Raw genomic sequence first — 26,283 nt, forward strand, 5'->3', positions numbered from 1 at the left:
CATTCAAAGATGGCCGCATGCTTTGCTGGAGCTGCTGATAGACTTGCTGGTTCACACCTTATTCGACTCTCTCAGCCTACCAGTGGAATGGGCCTCCCCTGAGCCGCCGGTAAGGGGCGTGTTTAAGAAAATACGCTGCAGTTGCCGGTCTCACAAGGCACATACAATAATATAAAACATAACTAAAAACTTATAACATCCCAAAGGCGAGACCTATCGGACCTGGGGAACTGGGTTCGAGTCTCGGTAATGATGCTGAACATCCTGTGATTCTGGGCAAATCACTTAATCACTTAATCTCCCCGTGCCTAAAAAAAAATGAATGTGTGTCCTCATGTAACGTAACTGGTGCTATGTAAAGCGCTCTGATACCCGATTGTATTCGGGTCAAGTTCGCGCTATATAAAACTCTGCAAAAAAAACAACAACAAAAAACATGTTACTTTGTGATGTGAGTAAACAATAAGGTTCGATGAATAAAGTTTTCATTGGATAACAGACATGTAGATTTCTCAAGCAGCTCAGTAGATGCTCTTCAATGTACAAGTCTAGGTGGCTATAGAATCACTTACAGCGCAGGCCCCCTTTGATGGTTTGGCAGTACATTTTACAAAAAACCTGACCGCATGAAAGTTTTTCGAAAGTTTGGGGCAAAATGTTATAAAAAGAGCTGCAAACGTTGCATTTTCTATTTAATCTCCAAATGGGAAGTTTTTGTCAATTCGGAACAAAAACTTGTTGGACAGAACCCAACGGACTACATTTTGGCATAGTGTTTGTTTTTAGGTCTCGCGCCTAGCATTGCACTGCGCAGCAGTGCTCGCGCAGCAAGAGTCCTTTTGTCCGGGGTTCAGAAATGGACCCTGGAATCGTACACGCTCGTGCGTGAGTTTTTTGTTTTGTCTTCTATTATTGGGCTTTTAGTGGCTGTATTTTTTAGACAGAGCACGCAATAGGCCAAAGGCGGGCGCATCGCTCCGCCCACGGCCTATTGGTGTCTGTTACGCGCACTAAAGCCTATCTGGTTTCAATTATCGTGCCCAGGCACAGGCGCGATAATTGAAAGCATATGGCTGTCTGTGACACGCGCGCACCATTGGCGGCTGTCTCTGCTTCCAAAAGCGATTGCTTTCAGTTTCGCGATCGCTTTACTTGTGGCTTTGCTTTCAGTTTTGCGATCACTTTACTTGTGGCTTTGCGGCTGCAATACAGTTTGTTGCTTAATTGGGAGGAATGCATGGCTAATCTTTACACGGTTACAAGGTAAAATAGCAGTTACAAGGCAAAGTAAATGAAAATGCGTGGTAAATATTTACTTCGTTACAAGGTAAAATGAATGAAGGCGGTTACAAGGTAAAAAAAATAAACATGCGCTGCAAATATTTACGCGGTTACAAGGTAAACAATGCGTGCCTAATAATTGCACTATACTTCTCTTTTTCTAAAGTCGCGTCAGGCTTACTGAAATAATTGACTGTATCTGCTTAGCTACAAAACAAGGACTTGTTGGGGCTAAGTCATACTTTCTGACTGGACTGAAAACGTGTGATTTTGGATAGAGTTCTTTCTCTTTCCGTTACCCGATTCCCTTAAGTTGTGTGTGGTTGTGTGTGTTGTGTGTGTGTTGTGTGTGTGTGGCTGTGTATGTGTGGTTGTGTGTGTGTGCTTGTGGTTGTGTGTGTGTGGTTGTGTGTGTGGTTGTGTGTGTGGTTGTGTGTGTGGTTGTGTGTGTGGGTGTGTGTTTGTGTGGTTGTGTGTGTGTGGTTGTGTGTGTTTGTGTGGTTGTATGTGTGGTTGTGTGTGTGGTTGTGTGTGTGGTTGTATGTGTGGTTGTGTGTGTTTGTGTGTGTGGTTGTGTGTGTGTGTGGTTGTGTGTGTGGTTGAGTGTGTGTGGTTGTCTGTGTGTTTGTGCGTGTGGTTGTGGGTGTGGTTGTGGTGGTTATGTGTGTGATTGTGGTGGTTGTGTGTGTGGTTGTGTGTGTGGTTGTGGTTGTGTGTGTGGTTGTGTGGTTGTGTGTGTGGTTGTGGTTGTGCGTGCCTAATAATTACACTATACGTCTCTTTTTCTAAAGTCGCATCAGGCTTACTGAAATAATTGACTGTATCTGCTTAGCTACAAAACAAGGACTCGTTGGGGCTAAGTCATACTTTCTGACTGGACTGAAAACGTGTGATTTTGGATAGAGTTCTTTCTCTTTCTGTTACCCGATTCCCTTAAGTTGTGTGTGGTTGTGTGTGTGTGTGGATGTGTGGGTGGCTGTGTGTGTGTGGTTGTGTGTGTGGTTGTGTGTGAGTGTGGTTGGGTGGTTGTGGTGTGTGGTTGTGTGTGGGTGTGTGGTTGTGTGTGTGTGTTTGTGTGGTTGTGTGGTTGTGTGTGTGTGGTTATATGTGTGGTTGTGTGTGTGGTTGTGTGTGTGGTTGTGTGTGTGGTTGTGTGTGCGTGGTTGTGTTGTTGTGTATGTGGTTGTGTGTGTGGTTGTGTGTGTGTGGTTGTGTGTGTGGTTGTGTGTGTGGCTGAGTGTGTGTGTGGTTGTATGTGTGGTTGTGTGTGTGGTTGTGGTTGTCTGCGTGGTTGTGGTTGTGTGTGTGGTTGTGGTGGTTGTGTGTGTGGTTGTGGTGGTTGTGTGTGTGGTTGTGTGTGTGTGTGTGTGTGGTTGAGGTTGTGTGTGTGGTTGTGGGTGTGTGTGTGTTGTGTTTGTGGTTGTGTGTGTGGTTGTGTGTGTGGTTGAGTGTGTGTGTGGTTGGGTATGGTTGTGTGATTACACATCACATAATTACACTGTATTCAATACAACATAAATACACTCCACATACCACTCAGTACTACATAATTGCACGTCACATAATTACTCTCTACTTAATGCAAGATAAATACACTCCACACAAGACCACTCTGTGCCACATAATAACACAACACATAATTACACTGTACTCAATGCAACATAAATACACACCTTTCACTCAAGTTCGTGCTATATAAAAAAAAAACAATTGCAATGCAATAGGTCTCACATTACTGAATCTTTGAGCTGCTATTGGTGTTGCATTATTATTAGCAATGCCAGCAGCTCAAACTTTAATAATGTGAGACCTATTGCATTGCAAATGCTTGTTTTAGTTAGTGTGAACCAGCACATTGAGTTTGAGAACTGCCCTCTCCCTAATAACATGGGCAAAAATGTAGAGCTATATGGCACATGGGCCAGCTGTGTGTGTTTAAACCCAACATTTGAATATGATCTTATAATCTGAACATTTTTGCTCTAAAAAGATGTTCGCCGATTAACCACGGGTCTGCAGGTCCTGTTCTGAAAACATGTTTGCTGTGACCATAAGGGAAACGGGTACTGGAAGGCCATCATATGTCCATGGATGGACCAGGTGATCCCCGGAAAGAAGGAAAAGGCAAACTTTTCCCACAAAATAGTTATATTTGTTTTTATGTTTTGTAAAACCTAACTTTATGTCCATAAATGATAATTAAGCATTTCATTCGATACAAATCATACTGCTAGATATTGATAGCCTATATCTGTAACCATTCATGCATGCTGTGACAGGAAGTACTTGTACCAATGTGCACTACTCACTGAACCTATTTGGTGACCAGGTCCTGCGCCAATAGCAGCTTTTACTAGCAGCCTTCTGTATTGGCACACAGGACACAGTAAGATGTATTGATTTTGGATCACTTATGACACGAGCACTATTTGATGAACCAGAACAAAACTGTCCCGGTATCAGTGGTCGATACTGGAATGTTTCACGTAGATCTGCCGAGAGGAGACGGAAGACTTAGGGCCAGATTAATGTCCTGGCGGTAAGGATAGTTTGTCGCAACGGAGATGGGTTATCCCTACCGCCAAGATGATGGTCTGCCCGCCAGATTTAGAAGTGGACAGACCATTGGTGTAACCACGGCGGATACTCCGTCTCTGCCATGGCTGCACCCCTCCGATGGCCCGATGGAGTAAAAAAGGCCGTTGGAGGCTGACCTCTATGTCCGCCCAACAAATTTAGATGGACAGACATACATGTCAGCTTTCACTGCCAGGAAAACCCTGGCGGAACTGGCAGGGAAAACTACTCAACGCTCCCCTAACCATGGGAGAAAACTTTTTTTTTTTCCCAAAAAGAAAATTCCATTTCGGGATTTTCTTTATAAAATTAAAATAAAATTGGTTTGATGGACGGCTCAGTCCTGTTGACGAAGCCTTGTGTCAAACTTAAACAAGAATTTGCAATGCGATAGGTCTCACATTTGCGAGAGTTTAAGCTATTGGCATTGTAAATGACAATGCCTTTTATTTATCTGTTTTGCTAATTAACACATAAATAAAAGGCACTGTCAGTTACAATGCCAATAGCTCAAACTCTTGAAAATGCAAGACCAATTCAAAGAAGAGGCGGCCACTGTCCCGGGCTACTCGGAAAGTGAAAGCACACATGGCGTGCTGAATGTTGCAAGAAAGCATGTCGAGCCTGCAGCAGGAGAAACTCATTAAAGAAAATAGTGCTTACAAACCAAAAAAGAAATACTGTGTAACAACCAAAGTAAAAGGGCCAGTCCTCATGGTTACAAATGAAGACAAGGTAGCACTGAGGAGAGACTAACAAGCCTTTTAACAAATCAGAAGCCAGCATTTAAGAAGGGCAATGACACAAGCCAATGACAAATATGGGCGGAGAGTAGGTAGGGCTTCTATTCCATACTTCATTACAGCATGCCTCGCAAAGCAGCACATGCTCTGCCCAGGCTTGACCTAAACAGCATTGACAGGAACAGCTGTGAAGGCAGTTGCTGCCAATGCTTTTGAAATGACCCCTAGCTTGGACGTAATTTCTAAATTTTGCGGGCGGAGTTCCCCTCAGCCTGGCAGACATTAAGCCCTCCGCCAGGCCAACGGAGAATATTAAGTCCGCCAAAAATTAAATCTATCCCTTAGATGCGAGTCCACCAAGCTCAATTTCTCACAAAAATTCCCATAGGGGAGGGGAGGTTAATTAAAAATAAAGAAAACTTGCCTTTGCCTCCGGTCCCGCATCGCACCTCTTTCTCTGCTCACAGTAAGCAGAAGCAGGCAGCCTCCCTCTCCTCCCCTAAGTCAATCACGACGCTGCAATGGCAGCATTGTGATTGGCTGGGACGCCAACCACACAGGCGTCTATGGGGAGGCCGTTTTCTCCATGCAAGCTGCATGCAGCCTACCTGGAGAAAACAGGAGAGTGTGCATGACTGGTTTGGTCAGACCCGGGGCCTACCAAACAGTCAGCGCCCACAACATTGGGCTAGCCACTCTTCCCCGACCTGGCCACCTGCCCGCCCCCAACCAAACCCTTCTTCTGCTTTCTCGCAGTGCGAGAAGCAGGAACATAAAATGGTATTTATACGATTTTATGTTTCTGCTTCTCGCGCTCCGAGAAAGCAGTGGGGCAACGCTCCTATGCCCATGTGGAGGAGCCGCCCCTGATCAGCACATGGAAAACCATCACTCATGCCCTTGTCACCAGGAAACTGGTGCTATAGGAACACTGTGTGTGCTTGGATCAAGAAAAAAAAGTCACCAGAAGGCTGCAGATCATTCAGAACTCAGCGGCCAGAAACATTGTCAACCTCTAACGCCGCACTCCCTCACACCACACCTGAAGAAGCCCCGCTGGCTCCCTGTACACAAAGGTGCACAATTCAAATGCCTCACCCACACTTTCAAGGCACTACATAGCAATGGCCCAGCCTACCTCAGCAATCACATCTACTTTCACAAACTTTCCAGACACCACCAAGCATCTGGACTCCAGCTCGCACACATTGAGTGCATACAGAAAACTAGATCTGGCAATCAAGCTTTTTCCTATATCACTCCTGAACCGTGGAACGACCCGACACTGAGAGGCTCCTCCTCACTTCTTGAATTCCACAGGAATTTGAAGACCTGGCTTTTTGAGTAGTCAAACTAGGCCTTCGGATTGGCTAGGCTCACACTTGCTCATCATCGGGATACCCTCCTGAGGGTTAGTGCACTCTACAAATCTGCATAACATTAACTTTACATATTGTAGCAGTGGATACGTCAACCACACATCCCAGACATTGGATTGGCTCAGTGTGACTATCCACCAAATTATCCTAATGGCACAACCTGTAAAAGCAAGGGTGCTACACAGATTGCACTATTGCTACCCACTAGATGCACACAGAGTGTGCAAAAAAACATACAGAATAAAGACTTGGAAAGAAGTCGGCACACACCTCCACAGAAGGTCCATAAGTAAAGTATCACAGTATTAGATGTAAGTAAATTAAAGAAAAATATTTGATAAATGTTTTAAACACAAAAGTACAATCAATTCATGTCGATGGGTTAACAAAATGCAGTAAAAAAAAAAAAATTTAAGACTTGAGACAAAGGCGGGCGGAAACTTATAGCTGAATTAATCAGAAAGTGGAGTTTATGAAGATGAACAGTAGAGTGAAACTTGTGGGGTTGTAGCAGCAGCCAATGTATTTAGTCAAAAACGACTTTTCGAGGCTTAATTCAATTCTCTTAAAAGAAATGATGAAGCATTCATGGCGTGAAAGGTTGTTTTAAATAAATATCTAACTCTCAGAAATTTGATTTTAATTGCAAATGAACTTATCAAAATTAAGTAGCAGGCAAAAAAACGCACAAGTTGTGCTCTTCTGTACATCTTCATAAACAACAGCTTCTGATTAAATCAACAATGAGTTTGTCTCAAGTCTTTACAAGGCCTGGGCGGTGAACTCCGCTCCACTTGCTGAGTTTTCCGCACTCCGCAGAGCACACGGGGTTTAGAAAAACTCCGCTTTTTCTTCGCTCGTGATCGCCAGCGTCAAGTTGGCTAGTGCGAGCGAGAAAAATCCACCTCCTGGTGAAATTTCTCAACGTGGGCGGTCAGATTTCTAAACGTGGGCAGTCGAGGATGGTCGCGACCGCCCGCGTTGAGAAATCTTCCGGACACGTTGAGAAAGCTGCTGCTCGGGTAGAAAATCTACTCAAGAGGCAAGAAAAGAAGCAGCGCCCTCTTGCGCTGCACATGGTGCAGCTAGCGCTTATTTCATAGTGCCTGATAGACCCCCGGCGTTGAAAATCAATGCGAGCGGCATGACCAAACGCACTCTGCCGCTTGCGGAACTCCACTTCGCACGGTGGAGTTTTTTGATCAATTCGCAGAGTTCCGCCCAGCGGAACTCCGCCCAGGCCTACTTCTATTTTTAGACCATATTTTGTTAACCCGTGGACATAAATTGATTGTACTTTTATGTTTAAAATATGCATTAAATATTTTTCTTTAATTTACATACTTATAATTCTGTGATACTCTACTTATGGACCTTCTGTGGAGGCGTGGCCGGATATTTTTTATAAATCTGCATAATATAACAGGATTTTGTATGGGTTTATAATGTGTATTAATAAGTAGGTGACCTTGGCAGAAAACCAAAACAACTACTGAACAAACACTGTTCAGTGGATAGATACACCTATAGAAATGAAGACCCAGCTATAAAGGTAGAGAGACAGAACGGCAGATAAAAAGACAGATGGGCAGACACGGAAACAGACATATATAGATACAGATAGCTCGCTACCTTGATATAGGCAGATAGATAGAAAGACAGACAGACATATAAAGATAGATAGATAGAAAGACAGACAGACTAGGGTGACCAACCGTCCGTAAATTTCACGGACAGTCCGTAATTTCGGCCGTCTGTCCGTTGTCCGTGAAGGATTCTTTAACAGACGCCATTTTCGCACCACCCTAAAGCCGGCACAGCTTCCACCCACCTCCCTTCTTGACTCCCATGCTGTTGAGGTCGGGTGTAACAGACACCGATGCAGCACCAAAGCTCAGATACCCAGCAGCATTGGAGAGGCTCAGCGGGATGGCAACCCTCACACCTTCAGCGCTTGATGAGCTGTTAAGAGGTGCTTGAAGGTGACTGAGAGGGAGGGGCTGCAGCGGCAGGGGCATCTATTCAGATGCAAACCGCCCTGATTGCGTCATGTCTCTGTAATTTAGAGGGGCCTCACACATTCCCTTTCTGCCCAGGGTCCCAAAAATGGTAGAACCGGCCCTGATTACACCGAGGCAGCACGTGGTTCTCTTCACAGAGCTTAATTACTGCCACTAAATTGTAAGCAAACCTCGGTTCTTCAAACATGCAGTCTATAATGTAATACAATAAAGAAATGGCACAATCGCACCCACACTGATTAACAAAGTATGGAGGACAATCAGTTACATCAGTTCTCTTGGAGCATCTCCTTTAAGTACTGTACATCACAGTGGGGGGTGGCAAAACTAACATTTTGGAAAGAGAGCCTGTTGTCTCGTTGTCTGTCCAGGAGGGGGTGAGGAGCCCTACCCCACCCTGGAAGAGACCAAGATGATACTAGAATACTGCATGCCCACCCCTGTGCCCACCCTGGTGGATCCTGTTCCTCCTCCTGTGATGGCTCCTGCCCACCTGCCCACCTCCAGCGATGGCTCCTGTCCTCCCATGTGGTGGCTCCTGTCCCCCCCCACCCCCGTGGTGGATCCTGTCTTCGCCCCGGGTGGCTTCTGTCCCAGTCCTGGAATGGCTCCTGCAGCGAGGGTGAAGTTCTTGATGGGCCTCTTCTAAAAAAGGCTCAGCTCAATATTAATATGAAAAGGTGGGCAAGTGAGTAAGTGAAGGGATGGCTGGATGAATTAGTGAAAGGGTGAATGGACGAATGAAAGATTGAATAGATGGATAATGAGAGAGGATGTATTGATGAGTGAGTGGAAGGATGGATGAGAGAAAAGGTAAATAGCTGGATGTATGGGTGGAAGGGTAGCTGGATGGGTAAAAGGGTGGATGGATGAGTGAAAGGATGGATGAGTGAAAAGGTGGATGATGAGTGAGTGGGTGGACGGATGAGTGAAATGATGGATGGATTGATGAATTGATAAGTGCAAGGGTGAATGGAGGGACGAATGAGTGAAAGGGTGGATGTAAGGATGGATGAGTGAGTGAAAGGGATGGTAGGTGGACAAAAGGGTGAATAGATGAGTGAAGGAGTGAAAGGATAAATGGATGAGAGAAAGGATGGATGAGTGATAGGGTCAATGGATGGACTCATGAGTGGATGAGTAGATGGATGGGTGGGTGGGTGGATGGAAGGAAGGAAGGATGGATGGCTAAGTGAAAGGGTCAATGGAGAGAGAAAGCGAGGATGGATGGATGACTGAAAGGGTGGATGGTGTGAAGGATGAGTGACTGGGTGGATGGATGAGTAAGTGAAAGGATGGCTGGATGGGTGAGTGAATGGATGGATGGATGGGTAGAAGAGTGGATGGATGAGTGTACAGATGGATAGGGTGAAAGGGTGGATGGATAATGGATGGATGAGTGAAAGGATGGATGAGTGAAATGATAGATGGAAGGATACATGATGGATATGTTTGCAAATGGTTGAATATGTTTGGATATGGCAGGGCTTACTTATATACTATTGCGCGACCTCCTCCGATGTGTCTGTAAAACTTGCCTATTGTCCTGAAGTTTTTTCTTGAATTTTGACCTCCTATCCTGAATCTGTGTCCTGAATTTTGACCCTTTGTCCTGAATGTTTACACTCACCGTCCTGAATTTGCACCAATGCCAGTTGGTCACCCTAAAACAGACATGTATAGATAGATAGATAGATAGATAGAAAGACAGACAGATATGGATAGACAGACAGACAGACAGACAGACAGACAGATAGATAGATAGATAGATAGATGCCAGTTTCCTAGCTGGCACTTGTGCACTGGCTTTATGCCAATGTTCTTTCCGTATCCACACCCACTCCCTCCCTCCAGGGGGGAGTGAGCTCATTTTCACTCCATGACTGTTCCCGTGCGAGCTCCGCTGCTCACGCCCCTTTCCTTCCAGTCCACCATGAATCAGAGGCTCAGCAGCTCCCGGTCCCCGGTGCTGTCTGCCGGCCCCATCACTGCACAGACCAGGGCATGACTCACAGCGCCGCAGGAAGCGTGCTGGGGTGAGCGGAAGGGGCGGGGCCAGCATGGCAGCACAATTTGTCAACAAGCACAGCCTGTCGCCAGCCAGGAGAGCTGCATGTGTATGGAGCGGGTCACAAGAAAAGGCACAATCAAGAGGACCCCAAATGTATAGGACAAGAAGCCTAGCACACTCGTGTAAAGGATCGCACACCGTAGCACCGGAGAGGCGGGACATTAACCAATTTAGGCACCTGTAACAGATTTTTAAAATGTATTTCTTGAAGTTTGTCTTAAACCAGCTTCCAATCTGGCCACTATCTGAGAGGGGTCATTTAGTCCAGATTAGGATGAAGGAACCTGGCCCTGGGAGCATCAGCAGAGCTCAGTAATGTCCGGAGTGCGGCCCCCTCGGTCCAGGCGTCCGATGCCGCGCCCTGCCCATCACCTGTGACAAGTGCCCTTGACTGGAGTGAGAGGCTGGGGCGCAGGTGCAGAGCTGAGAGCGAAAGCAGCAGAGGGAGAATGAAAACAGCAGGGAGAGAGGACGCGGCGGAAGGGAGCTCGGGGGGAGAGTGACAAGGGGCTAAGGAAAAGCTGCACGGTAATGGGGGGTTGGGGAGTAAAATAAACTGCAGGAGGCGAGTTGAGAGCATAGGAGAAAACTGCAAGAACTTCGTAGGCCTGGGTAAAACGCAAAGGACGGCGGCGTGATCCGCGTAATTCCGCCCCAGGCCTGTTAGGCAAACGCCCCTCGATCACGCCACGAAGCGTCTTCGCGTAATTGCATGCCATTCGCAGTAAACATTTACAACAAACAGGACATTCTGAAACACCACCATGTACTGATTGAGACAGATAATTGAGTAGCAATGGCATACATAAAGAGGCAGGGGATCGACATCACCTCCGAATCTGGAGGCGGTAAATATAGGAAACTGGGCAGAGAGTTACCTTCTGCTTCTCACAGCCACATACATCAGGGGAAGGACAATATACAGGGGGATGCGTGGAGTCAGAAGTTTCTAAAATCCCAAGATCTAGGTCTCCCATTAAGGGTGTTCGGGGAGGCATGTCACAAAATCGGAGATCTGCTCATGGACCTGTGTGCTTTTCCCAACCACTCACAACAGGAGAACTTTTATTCACAGTTGGTAGGGAGATGTTCTGGTGACACAGTGGCCTTGCAAACCTCTTTATGCCTGTCCCCCCTTCCCTCCAATTCCCAAATTGTTATTGAAGATCCGGAGGAAAAAAGACAGAAGTAGTAGTAGCGGTCCCTTATTTGACAAGGAAATCGTGGTTTCCTCTCCTTTCGTCAATGTGTCTTTTACTACCGTGGAAGAGTCCCTTGTTTCCCTCTCCGCCAGCAAACCAGGGGTCTCCCCCCTTGATCGTTTGACTCTTTCGGTTTGGAAGTTGAAAGGGTTGGGATAAGAAGCTAAAGTGTTCCGGAGCATCTACCAGCGTAAATTCAGTATCTTAGACATCTGTCTATGCTGACAGCACGGTCTACTCCATTGGAAGCATTTTCAGAAATGGTGCTCAGAAAAACAGAATTCGAACACGTATTGTGGAATTGGGGTGGTTCTGACATTTTAGTTGGATGGTTACAACACAGGCTTATCAGAGCCAACATTAGGAACTCAAGGGCACCAATAAGGCCTTCAGAGAACCTTGGGGAGGTTTTCCAGGAAATTGTAACCTGGGATCTAGACTTCCGAGGAATTTCTCTATTTCTAGAGTTGATGTACGCTCCATTTATCCTCTTAGCATTCTGCCTTTGGTCCTTAAGATATTAGAAGGTTTTCGTTTTGAATCTTTAGCCATGGTAGATCTCAAGTGGCTTGCTATGAAGGTGACCCTTCTTGTGGCAATTACTTCAGCCAGGAGAACAGATGAATTAGGAGCACTGAGCAAACCCCAGGGTTTAAGGATTCAGGAGGATGGAATTATGTGAAAAACTGCCCCAGGGCTTTTTTTGTAATAAAATTCCTTCTTCACCTCATAAACAGCAGGAAATGTTCCTTCCCTCTTTTTTACCTAATCCGTCACCACAAGAGGAAGCCTTGCTTCATTGCTTAGATGTGAGAAGAGCGAGCTTGGTGTATTCGGATCGAGCCAAGAATTACAAGAAAACAGATCCTTGTTTGTTACGCGTGGTGGAGAGAACGAGGCGATTTCTAGAAGTAGGTGGATTACAGCAACAATGACTTTGGTTTATGGTATTTCTAAAGTTCCCTTCTCTGTTAAAATCCAAGATAGATGAATGAGAGGCGTAGAAGCCTCTTAGGCTGAATATAAAGTTGTTTTCCTATCGGAAATCTGCAGGGATCCGACGAACGCATCACACCTTTTTGAAATACTACGGAATTCAGGGTGTAGGAATATCAAGGATGTATGATCTGCACTATTACTTTGATATTTTTTCTTGAATTTCACTATTAAAAGGTATTTATCTGCAGTAACAGTGATTTCTGTAGAATTCATACTCTTCGGGCAGTCTAGCTAGGGTATTCCTCATGAGTAATGACTTAGACTAGAACGAAGGGATAATGCTCCGGTTACTTACCAAGAATCTTCATTATCGGTAGCCCATAAAATTCTCGTCACAGTCATTCGTCCCGCCCTCCCTCCCTAGAGCGGCTGGCCTCAGAGGGCTTGATAGTTCTAGAACGATTTTGGATTGGCTATGACTTACACCACCCCCAAAAAGGGCGAGCCAAGGTCATATCCACTCGTAATTCTTGGTTTTTGGTCCTGTGATGAGATGGGTACACCTCATGAGTGATGATTGACAAGAAAGTTACGGACTAAGGATAATGAAGCATCCCGGTAAGAACCCAGAGCCTGAATTGCCTCAAGCCCAGACTGAAGTCAGAGCGGTCTATGATGACAAGGGGCGGTAAGATGAGCGGGCGTGGCGTAGCACTGCATGTTTAACTACATAAACTGTTGGGTGGTATTAGAGGGAGATATTATGAGGTGCTCTAAGGAGGTATTGGGGAAGGTGTTACTGAGGAAGATATTGGGTAAGTGATGCTATGAGAGGGTTTGGGGTAGAGGGGGGTGAACAGAGTTTTCTGAAAAGCGAACCTGGGGAATTTGCTATTTTTAGCCTATCAGGTGAGTGAAATTGGCATTAAAAATTCCAAAGCCTGTTTCACATGTGAAAGAGAGAAATGGAAAGATTCTGTGCACCAACAGAGGAAACTGCAAGCAGCCCATGCGGTCTTGAACCGCGAGGCATGGCCTTGAGGAGTGAGTTGCCTACAACGATTCCGATTGCAATGAGAATGATCCTAACACAAGGATTTATTCCGATTGGTTCAAAGCATGGCCAATCAGATTGCCAACTTTTCAGAAATTGTCCACCCTGTGAGCCATGGCTCTTTGGCCCATTCTGAATGACTGCTTGACACGCATCGCAGAAGTTAATGAAACTTTGTAAATTCCCTGGAATTCTCATGTTGGTGGTAAATTCAAAGTAGCCAAAGGAGTGCTGAGAAAGGATCACCAGCAGGCTGCCCTTTTTTTTTAGCCCGATACAGAAAGAAAGGATTCCTTGGCAATAGCAGTCTTGTACTGTATTTGCTTCTACATAGTGCGGATTAAAAATATCTACTTTGCCCAGTGCTTAGTTTAACTGGCTTTCAGGGGGCCCACAGGCACTCCTATTAGGGGACTGGCAGGTATTTCCCCTCATCAAACTGTGACTCTGAGTAAGAGGGGGAAAACACAAAAGGGGGAAGAAGGAGGAAAACAGAGAAGGAAAGCCTGTCACAAAGAGAAAGCCGGAGTCTGTAAGAGTGAGATGAAGGGGCAGGGAGTGTCTGGCGGTGGATTATAGAGGCATGGGGTGGTATAAGCCTTGGTATTTGGCACACGGATATTCAATAGCACAACCCTGGGCTTTTGAGAAAACTTTGGTGCCGGAACTTATTTTTTAGCTCGTTAACCACTGATTTGCCTAGCCCACCTGCGAGGTGGTGCAGCGATGATTAGTGTTCCAGGCAGACGGTAGTGGTCCCGGTCCATTCCTGTAGACAGCAAGTGTTAATAACTCTCCCCTGATGTCAGAGTGAGGCTCTGGAATGTAACTCCGCCCAGAGTGGCAACAGTCGATGCACCTGCCCTGGCTGTGGTAGTTCACCCACTCTCCCCTGGAATGGTGCAACACTGTCTCTGCCAGAGCTCCCGCGTGTCCATCGACCACTGGTCATGCATTCTCTGCATTCAGAGACTTGTAGTGTTGTTTCACCCAGTACAAACTCCGGGTTCCCAGAATTCAAAGAGAGAACATACTCTGGCTACGCCACTCACATACAGACCATAAAACCTTCAGAGCTCTTCTTTGCATCAAGTCCGCCTCACCAACAACATTGTTGAAAATTATTACTGAAGCTTTGGGAGCATATCTGCTGCAGGGATTTTGTAGACGGAATGGAAATGGAAGTACTGAAAAGTAGCGAACCCCTGCTTTACAATGGTAAGGTATGACAAACTGGACAGAATGGATTCTGGGAGGTGTAGTCTTAGTCTACTTAAATTGAACTCACTGGATTAATGCACTATAGAGCAAAAACTTGCTAAAGAAATCTATGTTCTTAATCACCATGTTTCCATCTATTGTTTCCCTTTAATATCTGCTTGTGTTCTCGGGTTGATCACTCTAATGGCTTTATTTGAAGAGAACCAATATTGCAACTCCCAGAATGCAAGAGGATGCTTAAATAAGGCCCCAGGCCTATAGACAGTTCTCTGCAGACAAGGCGCCATCTTGCAAATCTCCAGACCCCAAAAACTATCAGCAGAACCAAGAGTCCGGCAGCCTGCCAGCTCCACAAGAGTTTATTTTATGTGGGACTGAATGAGGGACACTCCAGCCCCAGGAAAATAAATATAGCTTAAATAATAAGTATTGATAGAGCCATTCTGTTTAGCTTTTGTATGGTGCAATCCAAAAGACACACAACCCTCATGCACACACTGATGAAAATCACACAAAAGTGCACAGATGCAGGCACAGCAGGACATATACAGATGCTCCCGCGCACACAAGCCAGTACATTTACAGGCATTTATCCCTCTCAACCACTCAACCGTGAATTCGCGAACGTCTCTTTATGTCGCAAAAAGGGTTTGACACAAGGACTACTAACTGCATTAAAGCCAGACCTACGATGATAGCGGAATACCCGCTCAAACAATGCAGAATGCAGATCACAACCATCTCTAGACATAAAGCAACTAGTCATCAAGTGACCCTCTGTAAACTCAGCCAGCAACTCCCACTCTACAGGCTGGAATCCCAAGTTGAGCCTTCACCGATAACCGCAGAGCTCAAGACGACTGGTCTTCAGGTCATAGTTGGAGTCATCATTAAACCTCCCCAGATTAATGGAAACAATAATAATATTGGTGCAACATCTCACTGGCTTGCAGCTTCTCCTGTGGCACAGCCCTGCACACAGGGAAAGCCTAAGGGCACCACGAACACTTTAGAAGAGAACTTCCGGAGGAAGAACTATTGACAGCTGTTAGGCTGTCGAAGTTCCTCTACCCACAATGCACTTGGGGGAGCACCAGCACTGGTAGTGAGGCACACTTAGCAGAAAAAAACCCTCGCCCCCCTAGAACATGCTCGGCTCAACTGCCAAGAACAGCTGCAAACACCGTCTTAGAATCTACTGGTATATATGATTGCACTCGATTCTCGAATGTGTGGAGCATGAGCGATGGTCCCAAAAACACCCAACTTCTCCACTGTTCCTTGGGCTAGTGCCATAGAACAATGGGTGCAGCGGCCCAGTACAGTGGGCACTCGAAACACCCAACAGTCGCCTAGTACAGATGCGTCAAAATCACTGTGGCCGGTGCGACAGCAAGGCAATTTCACACAAAGGCCTATGGGGCCAGCAACAAGGTGCTCACAGGTTGATCCAAAACCATTGAACATTGCCCATTGTTGGAGGTAAGGGCAGCAAAATGTCACTTCCCCTAGATGCCAACAAATATTACACAAGCCCTGAGGATCACCTTGTTGAGCTCCTCTTGGTTGCCGAAGAGCTGATGGTAGCGCCGGTACTTGCCCTCCTTGTATTTCGCGGTGATGAAGCGCTTCCTCTCCGCGCTCCTGCTCATTGGGTGGATGGCCTCGCTGGGCGGGACATTCGCTGCCCAGAACTGGTTGGCCGTAACATTGCTGATCCGCTGGAAGAGCTGCAGAGCAGAAGACAACACAGATGAGTACAACCTACTGGAGACACTGGCCTTCGAAGAGATCCAGTCTACCCCAATGCCTACTACCACCGACTGATGGTCTGTCAATTTCGTTATTACACTAATAACCTATATATATGATATTTTTCACTATTAGTGTAATAAAATGGAGTTCAATTAGCTACAATACGGCCTTCCCAGACAGCTGAGGTGAGTGAAACATGCTTTTAAATGTGTGCTGTGTGCATGCTTGCAGGTTAGAGTGTGTTTATGTGAGAGATAGTGCAAGGGTAAAGGTGTGTTTGCGTCTAAGTATGTGTGCGCGAGTGAATGTGAAGGTCAAAGGGAGTGTGATGTCACTTTCGCTACCTCTATCATTTTAGTGAACTGGCGTGAATGCAGAGATATGAAAATGAGATAGAGAGAGCTTGAAAGTATGTCGCTAATGAAGGGAACGAGTGTAGAAAATAAAGTTGCACTAGTGGATTAAGGGGTTTCATTTGGAATGTTTCTGCAACCACGCCAGGAGTACACAACAGCTTATTTATTTCTGTTCATCATAAGTTGTTCAACTAGTTGCTTAAGGGAATCAAAACATATGCACAGAAAAAAACAGGAACTGTTAAAGCCGATAGGAAAGTTTTTTCAATAGTAATTTTTTAAGGCTAACATGTATCACAAAAAACATGAGGGCACCTAAACGTGCTGCCATATGCTTGCAAAATACTGTAAATTAAAAAAAAAAAATTGCATGCAAATTTTATAAAACGGTAGGGGTCCCCCCTAGCAGGCATGTGTACTTGGAACAGGTATAGAAACCCTCTTTAATTTTAATGCACATCACAGAATAACGCACTAATGCCTTTTAATCGCAGTAACACGAACGCGCAGTTTAAACTAAACTAAAAACGAAGAAAATGTATAAAAGATAAAGAATGATATGAAAAAACCATTAGCGATGTCAAGTATTGGCCAAGCAGCCCTGGCGCGCCAGCGCCCTTCTTCTTAGGTACGTGATCAAGGAAAATGGCGCCAGTCACACTGCAAGGGACCCAAGGGCTGAGATGGGCCGCCCCGTGGGGTGGGATAGGGGTGGAAGACACAAACCATGAATCCCAGCTACACACACCTGTGGATGAAAAGGGAAGCGCCAAAGCAACCCCATGTCTCAATGTAGCTTTTATGTATGATTCTTTATTACACGAAGCTGGTGAGATAGTTGAAGCTAAACACACCATCAAAATGAGGCCTGCATACAACTAAGGAGCGGAGAATATGTTAATAGAATGCCCAACAATAAACTACCGACCGAAGGATCAGCAAAGTCTTAAGCCTTAAAGAGAAAGGGGAGGATGGCTGGCAACCCTGGGGCAAAGGTGCCCTTCCCAAGTTAGAAGCAGTGAATGAAAAGACGTGGAAGTAACTCTAGGACGTGCAGCCGGCAGATGGATTCTCGCAGTGCCACATTAATACCTTCTCCCAGTCTATTTCTTTTTTATAACTTAATGATCTAGCCAGGCAGCAACACTGCTAAGCAAACGCATGCTCAGACACACTGACGTCACCCTGCCTGGCCAGATCAAACAATGGGCCAGTGTAAAAACAAGCAGCACCGAGCCAAGGGCGGTCAGACAAAGAATATGGAGGGGAGGATTTGGCAGAAAAACAATCCCTTTATTTAAATCTGGCAAACCCAAGAATGCACACAATTTTCCCCAACAGGACACACTTGTTCCGTGTGGCTGGTATCACGGATAGCTGATTCTTTCCAAGAAGTTTTGTTCAGGTGCAGGTTAGAGGAAATGAAAGTTTTTGATGCCTTTGTGCAAACCAGATGTTTTCTAGATATGCTGTCACTGTAAAGCTTCCATTGTCTGTGCTTTTCTGTGCTTACTACTGCCAGGAGTGCAGCAAAATCTGTAGGGTGACTGCCCAGGAAGGAGCTAGTGCTTGCCTTGGAAGGTAGGTTTATGTTGGACTGTGGTGTGGGAGCTCAGCACAGGGCTCACCGGTGTTAGTGAACGGGTGGCGTTCAGGCTTGCGCTACCACCCTCGAGCATGCCGAAGTGCCACAACTGGAGCCATCAGCGCCTAGGTGCATGCGTCTGAGCTAGTCGTCTGACCGTAAACGGATAGGGTACAAAGAGGTCGCTGCAACAGCATAACATCCGTTCCAGATTTCATATCATGTTAAGTTCATGAACTGAATCCTTGGGCGGCGTCAAGTTCTCACACAAATCCCTTCAGTCTAACAGAAAGAGAGGGCTGGTCTCTGAGGTGGTACTGGTCGAAGGTCTCAACCGGGGTGAGCTCAGATTGGTCATCATGGGACCCCGCTAGTTCAACTGCTCTTCTTGAGCATAGGACTGCAAAAGAGCTGGAGGACAGGGATCTAAACTGGCCACTCTTTTGACTCTTCCCTGCATGCAGACTTGGAAGATATCCTTATTCCTACATCACAGCCAGGAAATGCAGCTCCCTCGCCATTTACTTGAGGGCCACCCCTGAGCACACAGCCTTTCGTAAGGCTTCTAAAACCTGGATGACTAAGAGTCGGCTTGCTACATCTTTGCTTTAGGAGTCCCGGTGAAGTGACTGCTGTGCTCCTTAAGTTATGGTCATTCATTCATTCAATGATGCTCGCACCTAATCGAGATGAGCTTCCACGAGTGCAAAACGCTGGTACCAGTGGCTAATAGAGTTGTATCTTTGAATACTTCTCCATGCAGAAAACTGATCCAGAAAATGAAAATTATGGATCCCTTGGGCATCTGCTCGTTGAGTTGAGCCCATGGTCCCAGGTGTGGCACATGAAACTAGTGGCCGAGGCAGCGGCCTCAAATGAGCGCCTGGTTTCTCCCTCAGATACTGGAGGGTCTGGCTCAGCACTTCATACTCATTTTGTCACTGGCACAGACATTGGGCACAGGCTAGGTCTACGATCACCATGCTCCATAAGGGAAGCACAGGAATAAAGGATGACATCAGGTAGCCAGTCAGAGCCACCACTGGCAACGCTACAGTTGAAGAGTGTGGCGTGGAGTAAAATGATCTAAACGAAAACTTTCGGAATGCAAGGCTTGGGCTCTTGCGCTTGTCCTTCATCAATGAGCAGTGACTTTTTCAAAGTTCTTGTTAGTCACTTCAGTTTTCCAGTTGACTGGGTCATTGTGGTGTGACGAGTACTCTTTTGCTGATGCGCTGTCAAAAATGTACTCTTGTAATAGAGGTTCATGGTTAGTCTTTCGTTGTAGTATTCTGCAGCTTTTCTATTTATGGCCCTACTGCTCCTGTGGCAGAATTGGTGGGCACAGACTTAGGGGCTCATTACGATGTCGGTCAGAAAGCCTCCGAACGGCAGTCTGATTCCCCTAAACCATGTCGGAACCTATCCGACCGATTACGATGTTCTCGGTCAGAAAGGAAACCATTCAGTCATTCCGAATAGGTTCCGACTAGCATTCGGAGACTCCGAGTTGGTCGAAGCCGAATCGTACAGCTCTATGGACTGCGTTTCCGACCGACGTATTATGATGTCAGATTCAGACAGCCTTTCCGACTCAGTTTGTCTGACATGAAAAGGCCGTCGGAACTACCTTTGGGGGCCCGTCAAAGGCCCCCCTCCATCCTGAGGCCTCCGGTTGGGGGCCGTGGGGGTACCCATGGGACCCCCCTGTAAACCCATACACAGTGTGGCAGGCACAATGGGGTGCCCGCCAAAGGGTGAAAGGTTTTCCGCAACCACATCTTTTTTCAATGGGAGCCTGTTTTGTTGGTCGGAACACAGGCTCGCTGAACATGAGTTAGTCTGAACTGAATCCGACAAGGGGTCGGTCGGTTTGCTTTCCTACTAACATCATAATGAGACCCTCAGTGGCACAGTATCACAGCTACCCATAATAAACTAAGAGGCTAGGACTGTCTTCCAGGGCATGCGCTGAAAGTACTGTCTGACGGTGCGTGTGGTGGTGATCACCTGCGCATGTAGCCTGGCATATAAAATACAAATCCTCAAGAGCGTAGGTTCCTGGGAACAATGCTCACTCTTTAATTCTTGCTTTGGTCCTTGCTATGTCTTGGTTATCTCTCTGCACAAGTTGCATAATCCAAGAGGAGACAGTGGTAAACAAAATATGAGTCTTGTAGCTCACAGGATGACATCCAAGCATGGGAATTACGATTTTTTAGCTTAACTTTATGAATGACCCTACCTCTCCTTTGACCTTGTGTGCCCGGCGTTTGTTATTGTTCAAAAGATTCTTCAATTTTTTGTGTCAAGGAACCCCGCCTGTATTTCTCAGAGTATTTCTTGCAGTGAGTTTGCTTTTGAAAAGGCCATGTTAATTATTGCTCAGAAGTTCTCCTGTGTTCTCTGCCTCTGTTTTCTCTTTGGCAGTGATTCTCCTCAGGTCCTGAAAAGTCCACTTCTCCATCCTTGGTGGCATGTCCCAGAAGACAGGCACTAGAGGTTTGTAGTCACTGACTACTATGAAAGTGTGGCCAAACAGATACAGGTAGAAACGTCGCCAATCCGAGAGGATGATGATGGCTTCCCATTTCATTAGTGTCTACATTTGGGAGGGTCAATACCCAATTGTAAAGGCTGGTGTCAACTTGCATGACTAGCACTGCATGCAGGCTGCAGGGGCTGTTATCCAACACTAACTTTTCTGGCTATCTGGGGTCAAAGAATTCCATCAACCGGTCAAATGATACAATTCAAACACTTCAGCGTCCGCATTCTCCACTCCAACGCTAGCTTCTTTTCGAGCAGGACCCTTGGTGGTTCTGTAGGATGGCTAGACTGGAGACAAAAGTGCTACTTGAAGTCAACATCATAAGACTAACCGAGGATATTTATGAACCGCAGCCATCACCAGTAAGGTTTCTTAGCGCTGTACCAGAAAGGTTATGGAAAGGATGACTTATTGATTGAAAAAAAAAGTGTTTATAGCTTTTCAAAAACAAGTGAGGAAGGACTGCATGGGAAGGGCTGCAGGCAGCGCATTCCAAGCTTTTGCTACAGCGATGAAGAAGGCTTTATCACCACAGCTGGTGTTGCGTGATTTGCAAATTGTCATGATCCTCTGTAACGGAAGAGGAAACAGCAGCACCCTAGAAAGCAGAGAGACATAGCGTTGTGTGAATGCGTTTTGAATGTTGCTTGGAAGAACTACAAGTTCTAGAAGGCATGAGGGCAGCCACTGTGTCTTCTCCAGGGTTTGGTATTGCGTATATAAGCACCTCCCCTGGAGAGGGCAGGTGCTTTTCAATCATTTGAGAGCCGATGGACCCAGGCTCTTTGTTCGAGTTTCTCCCCAATGCCATTTGGATTCATTGTTCCAGTGTTCGTTAGCTCCGCAGTGTCGGAGCTTTTCTTTACTTTGTGTACGCTGAAATCGGCAACCGCTCCTTGGTTCCTGCTTTTTCTTGTGCCCTCAGCTGCAGACGTGCCGCAGAGTCGGAGCGCTCATCTGCAGAAAACAAAAGGAATCGCCCGGCCGCTCAGCAGCGTCAGAGCTTTTCCAGCACGTTCCTTCCCCGAACGCTGGTTTCAAAGGGAAAGCCCCTTCTTCCTACCTCAGCCATGCCTGGGGGACATGCCTTCGCTCAGGGCTGCTGGAGCACCTCGCAGAGAATGAAAAGCCATCTTTCTCCTTCGCTGGATATTTTCTGTTCTTTTTTCTAAGCGCGTGAGGATTCACGTGCTTGACTTCGTTTTATTATACAAGACTAGTCACTTTAACCAGAGGGGCCAGCTCACGCTCTCAGGACGAGAGTGGAGAGCGCGTTTATACTTCCTTTGGCTTTTTTATTATTGTTTGGATCTGTTCCAGGAAATACAGCCTTGCTACTTTGTTAAAACTATCGGATGCCGTTTTAGGATTGCAGCTGCTTGCAGACAACCCTTATGAATTACGGCAGATACATTTAGCCCTAGTGGGCACTTATTCTTTGGTGACATTTATCTGTAATGCAACCCTTCCCCGTATGTACTGCATTTAAGTTGGCCTAGAGGAAGGGGGTTTAACACAGCTACCATTCACACCGTTGGTTATAGCGGGGTGTCCGAGGTTATTAATAGCTCTGCTTTCTCTCGTTTACAGAGTGCCACCATTGTTTCCTGGTATTTCGAGAAAGAAGGATTTCTCCTATTAAGGAAAGGACCGAAGAGGCCGTGTGGTGGTGGACCGCGGCCCTTTGTTGCTTTATCCATTTCCCTTTTCTCCTGCGTACTTCTGTGCGGGGTAGGGTGTTATATACTCCCTGGGGAGTAGTGCAAGGGGGAACTGGGAACTGTGCATCGACCCTGCCAAATCTGTTCCTGAAGGTTAGAGGCTGGTGTGCTGTTAACCACTCTGAACCTGACAGGAATCTACAGAAGACTTCAAATTCCTCAATAGAAAGTACAGATGGAAGTTTTTGGCCATGAAAACAAATAATTAAGAATATAGGAACAGATGTATCAATTCCGTCTCTATGGGGGATTGGTTTAGTACATATGGCCCTATGGTCTTTGTGGGATACAGTAGTCAAGATCTTAGAGTAGTCAAGAGTCCACTGGAAGCCAGTGAAGTCCTCTCCTTACCTCGGTCTTGATTGTTTTCACAATTTAGCACCCATGGCTGCTTAAAAAGTCTGAATGTCTTTGATAATATATCCTACTTCGCTGGCAATCGCATTCAGAGAGAAGCTGATGAAGTCTAGCTCCTCCGCTGTGAAACACCCAATAGCATTGCTTTCAATTTTCAGTAATCAATATCTTAGACCAACAGTTCTTAATCTATGATCTGTAGACCGCAATGCCTACTCATGGATCCACGATTGTTTAGACAAAATTAAATAACATTAGCAGAATAATATGTATATGAATAAAGACACAAAATTTAACATTTTAAATTTAAATCCGTTCTGTAAATGTGAAGGAATCTGAACTTGGAGGCTTAAAATTAAGTTTCTATTTTTGGCTTGATTTGTGGAAACAGCCCAAGTACAGCAAACAGAAGATAATATTGAAGACTGGTCGCCTCAATCAAGTGCTGACAAAAGAGAGCATACTCTAAGAGTTAAAAAGACAAAATTATATACTAAAGTCTAGCATATCACTTCACTTTTGAGAATTAAAAACCCAATTTTTGGAAGCTCCATCTCTTCCATTAAAATTTCGATTTTTCTGCATTTATTTGTGAATTAAATGTTTCATCATCTGTTTAATTTATTCTTGTTGTGTGTTGTATTGAGGTTCAAATGTTAGAACCTGCTAAGCTTGGGTCCCCGCCTTCCAGTAATGCCTCAGTGGGGGTTCCCGGATTCCATTAATGATTGACTGGGGGTTCCCAAAATTCCTAAATGAGTCAGAGGGGTCCACAGAAGTCAAAGGGTTAAGAACGCTGCCTCTGACTTAAGGATCTTGCTGCTTAGCTGCAAACAACTTTCAAACATGACACTTAGGAAAAAGGGTTGATTACTTTCAATGACCAATATTGTCGTGCGTTGGTACTAGCCTCAGACTGGGCTGGAGCTGGCAGCATTACACAGCAGCCATCACACGGACGTTGGCGCCATTATCAATGAAGGCTGGCACATCCAAATATTCTTTATTTACTTTACATTTGTGCTACATTCGTGCTTCTTTGGCTTGAGAAGTTGTGAATGGAGGGATATGAGCAATACTTCTTTGTTAATGCTCCTTTAGCCGAGAGATTGGCCTCAGTTTGTTACGTTTCTTCCACCACGTGACACAGCGCTTCTTTCTTTTGTGCACTAGAATGAATAGTTCTGTATCAACACAGTTTTAGAAAGGGGATTTAGTTTGCAAAATAAAAACATGTGCAATACTGAAGAGCCTGAAACAAATGGCAGAAGGACCCATGTTAGAGTGAGCAACACTGCTCATACCCATATTGTCCCAACTAAAGGGAGTCAAAAAATGGAATTAAAAGGGCCACAATTTCTCAACCACTCGAGTTGGTCTCCTCCTGAACCACGGTCTGATACTGTTGTCTATGGTGGACTTCAGAGGAGCTCTCTTTGAGGTCATGGGCAGTGAAGTTGGAACGTCTTACTCAGGCCCGGTGCAAGATTTACCACTCTCCTTGAGATGTGTGCCACAAAGATGCACTCATTCTGAATTAACAGGTAAAAAATGATGCATAAAAATGTCTCATAGTAAGTTAACTACTTGTATTTCTTGTTATTGGTAGCTCCGTGTAACAAATTAAAACCAAGAGGGCATCTTAAAACCCATAATGTCTATCTAGCCAACAAATGTCAGGCTATGGGGTCCTGGCTATTCCTCAGGACTGTGGTTATTCAACTCCTACACTTCCTACAACTACCCTGTGCTGGGTGGCGTTTGCGAATCAGTATGCAGGATAAAAAATAATACAGCTGTCACTACTGTTAACAAGTGGCTCTGTGGGACGTCAGCTGTGGAAATTGAAAGAAAAAGTCAGAAATAAAATTGCTGGTGGTTATGTATTCTTCTGGCAGCTTCACGGATTCTTCACCTTATGAATTGTCCTTCCAGGCTTCAGACGAGGTACACGTGACAGCCGTGCCCATTGCCTAAGCAGCACTGTCCGCAGAATTAAGGCCGTACTTCAAGATTTGTTTGGCTGCATGCAGACCGTCAATGGCCAGATCTGTAAATTGTTTTTTCATGTTGCCTGGCAAGCTAATCACGGTAGGTTTAGCCAAGTCCCTCCCATAAGGCCAAGAAGACAGCTTATATTAGAAGTGTTTGGAGAGAAAATAACAAAAGTGAAAACATTTTCAGCCCCCAAAGCCAAGTTTCGTCAAATCTCTATCAGGAGGAACAATGAGGAAAGTGTTCAGATTCTGCTTCCAAGAAGAAGCTTGGCCTACCAGATTTCAGGGGACAGGTGAGAACAAGGAGTGCGGGCCACCCAGAGTCGACTTGTAGCGTTTGGCTATCTGTATCATGTGGACTGCTGTACTGGAAAAGAGTTCTGCCCAACAGATCCATGACAAGAACTAAAATAGCCTTGCGTAACGGCAGAAAGGTGGTAATTCAACATTACACTGTAGCATGCATGTGGCACAATATTGACCGATGTTCTGTTAGGCCACTGGTAGACATGCTTTACACTTTCTCATCCTCATCGAGGCCACTGACATCTATCCCTAGCCTACACCCATCACAGAGGCAGAGCACCGTCACTTTCTGGTCGAACACTGGCCTTCCATTCACTGCACAGTTGTCACATTGATGTTTAGTTTTTTGGATTTTTGTGTTGTTTTTCTATTTCGCCTCACAGAAGGAAAAGAAAGAGAAAGAGTGAGATGGAGAGAGAGAGCGAGAGAGAGAGAGAGAGAGAGAGAGAGAGAGAGAGAGAGGCAATGGCAACCAACAATGCAACAGTTTGTGCTGTTATTATGCAAATGTTTTCAGGGTGGGAAACTAAAAATATGTCGGTAAGTACCCACAAATTTGTGAGTCTGTTTGAGTTCACTACTTTTTGCAGTTGTCTATGCTTTGCAAGGGCTACAACATTACCTCCAAGAGAAGATTTTGTCACACTTGCACCATAATGTCCTTTCCTGTAACATCCCATATCAGAAACCCTATTTCAGACCATCATGGGTTTGTTCATGATAGTAAAGCATTGGCGTATGCATTATATGGATAGCGATACCTGTATCAGCTCCTCAGTCCACACTTTCCGATCCATCTTCAGGCTCCGCACTTTGCTCACTCCTGGTCCGAGGCTTCGGTGCTCCCCTGGAGAAAGTCAGACATGAAAAACAGTCTAATCACAATTCTACCAAGAGTGGTCCACTGCAAACTGTCTCTTGTGTCCAGGTACAGCCACTGGTATGACAGAATGATCACTAAACCCTAAAACCCTTTCCATTTCCACAGTAAGGTAGAGCCTGTTGAAAATATTCGGCCAGTGTTTCATTGGTGTTTTAATACCGCTCATTAACAGAGAGAAGTCATTCTTGGTTCCCTAAACCGCCAATCTAAACAGAACATTTATCCGTCTTAACATTTTTAGGTCCTAAGCATTCAAACAAATGTAGTTTTCATGAAAGTGAACT

General features: G+C 45.6%; 1 protein-coding gene across 20 annotated transcripts in view; it reads right to left on the reverse strand.

Annotated features, from left to right (window-relative positions):
• ARAP1 (ArfGAP with RhoGAP domain, ankyrin repeat and PH domain 1) overlaps positions 1-26,283 on the reverse strand; it is an 826,919-nt gene that overhangs the window by 184,679 nt on the left and 615,957 nt on the right. For all 20 annotated transcript variants that reach the window (XM_085623389.1, XM_085623384.1, XM_085623387.1 and 17 more), the window contains 2 exons: positions 25,878-25,963; positions 16,036-16,218 (listed from right to left, as the gene is read on the reverse strand). In XM_085623389.1, coding sequence (XP_085479515.1) covers positions 16,036-16,218; positions 25,878-25,963 — 269 coding nt within the window. The remainder of the gene's footprint in view (positions 1-16,035; positions 16,219-25,877; positions 25,964-26,283) is intronic.

The sequence above is a fragment of the Triturus cristatus genome, chromosome 8 (assembly GCF_964204655.1).
Source record: "Triturus cristatus chromosome 8, aTriCri1.1, whole genome shotgun sequence".
Classification (NCBI taxonomy): Eukaryota; Metazoa; Chordata; class Amphibia; order Caudata; family Salamandridae; genus Triturus; species Triturus cristatus.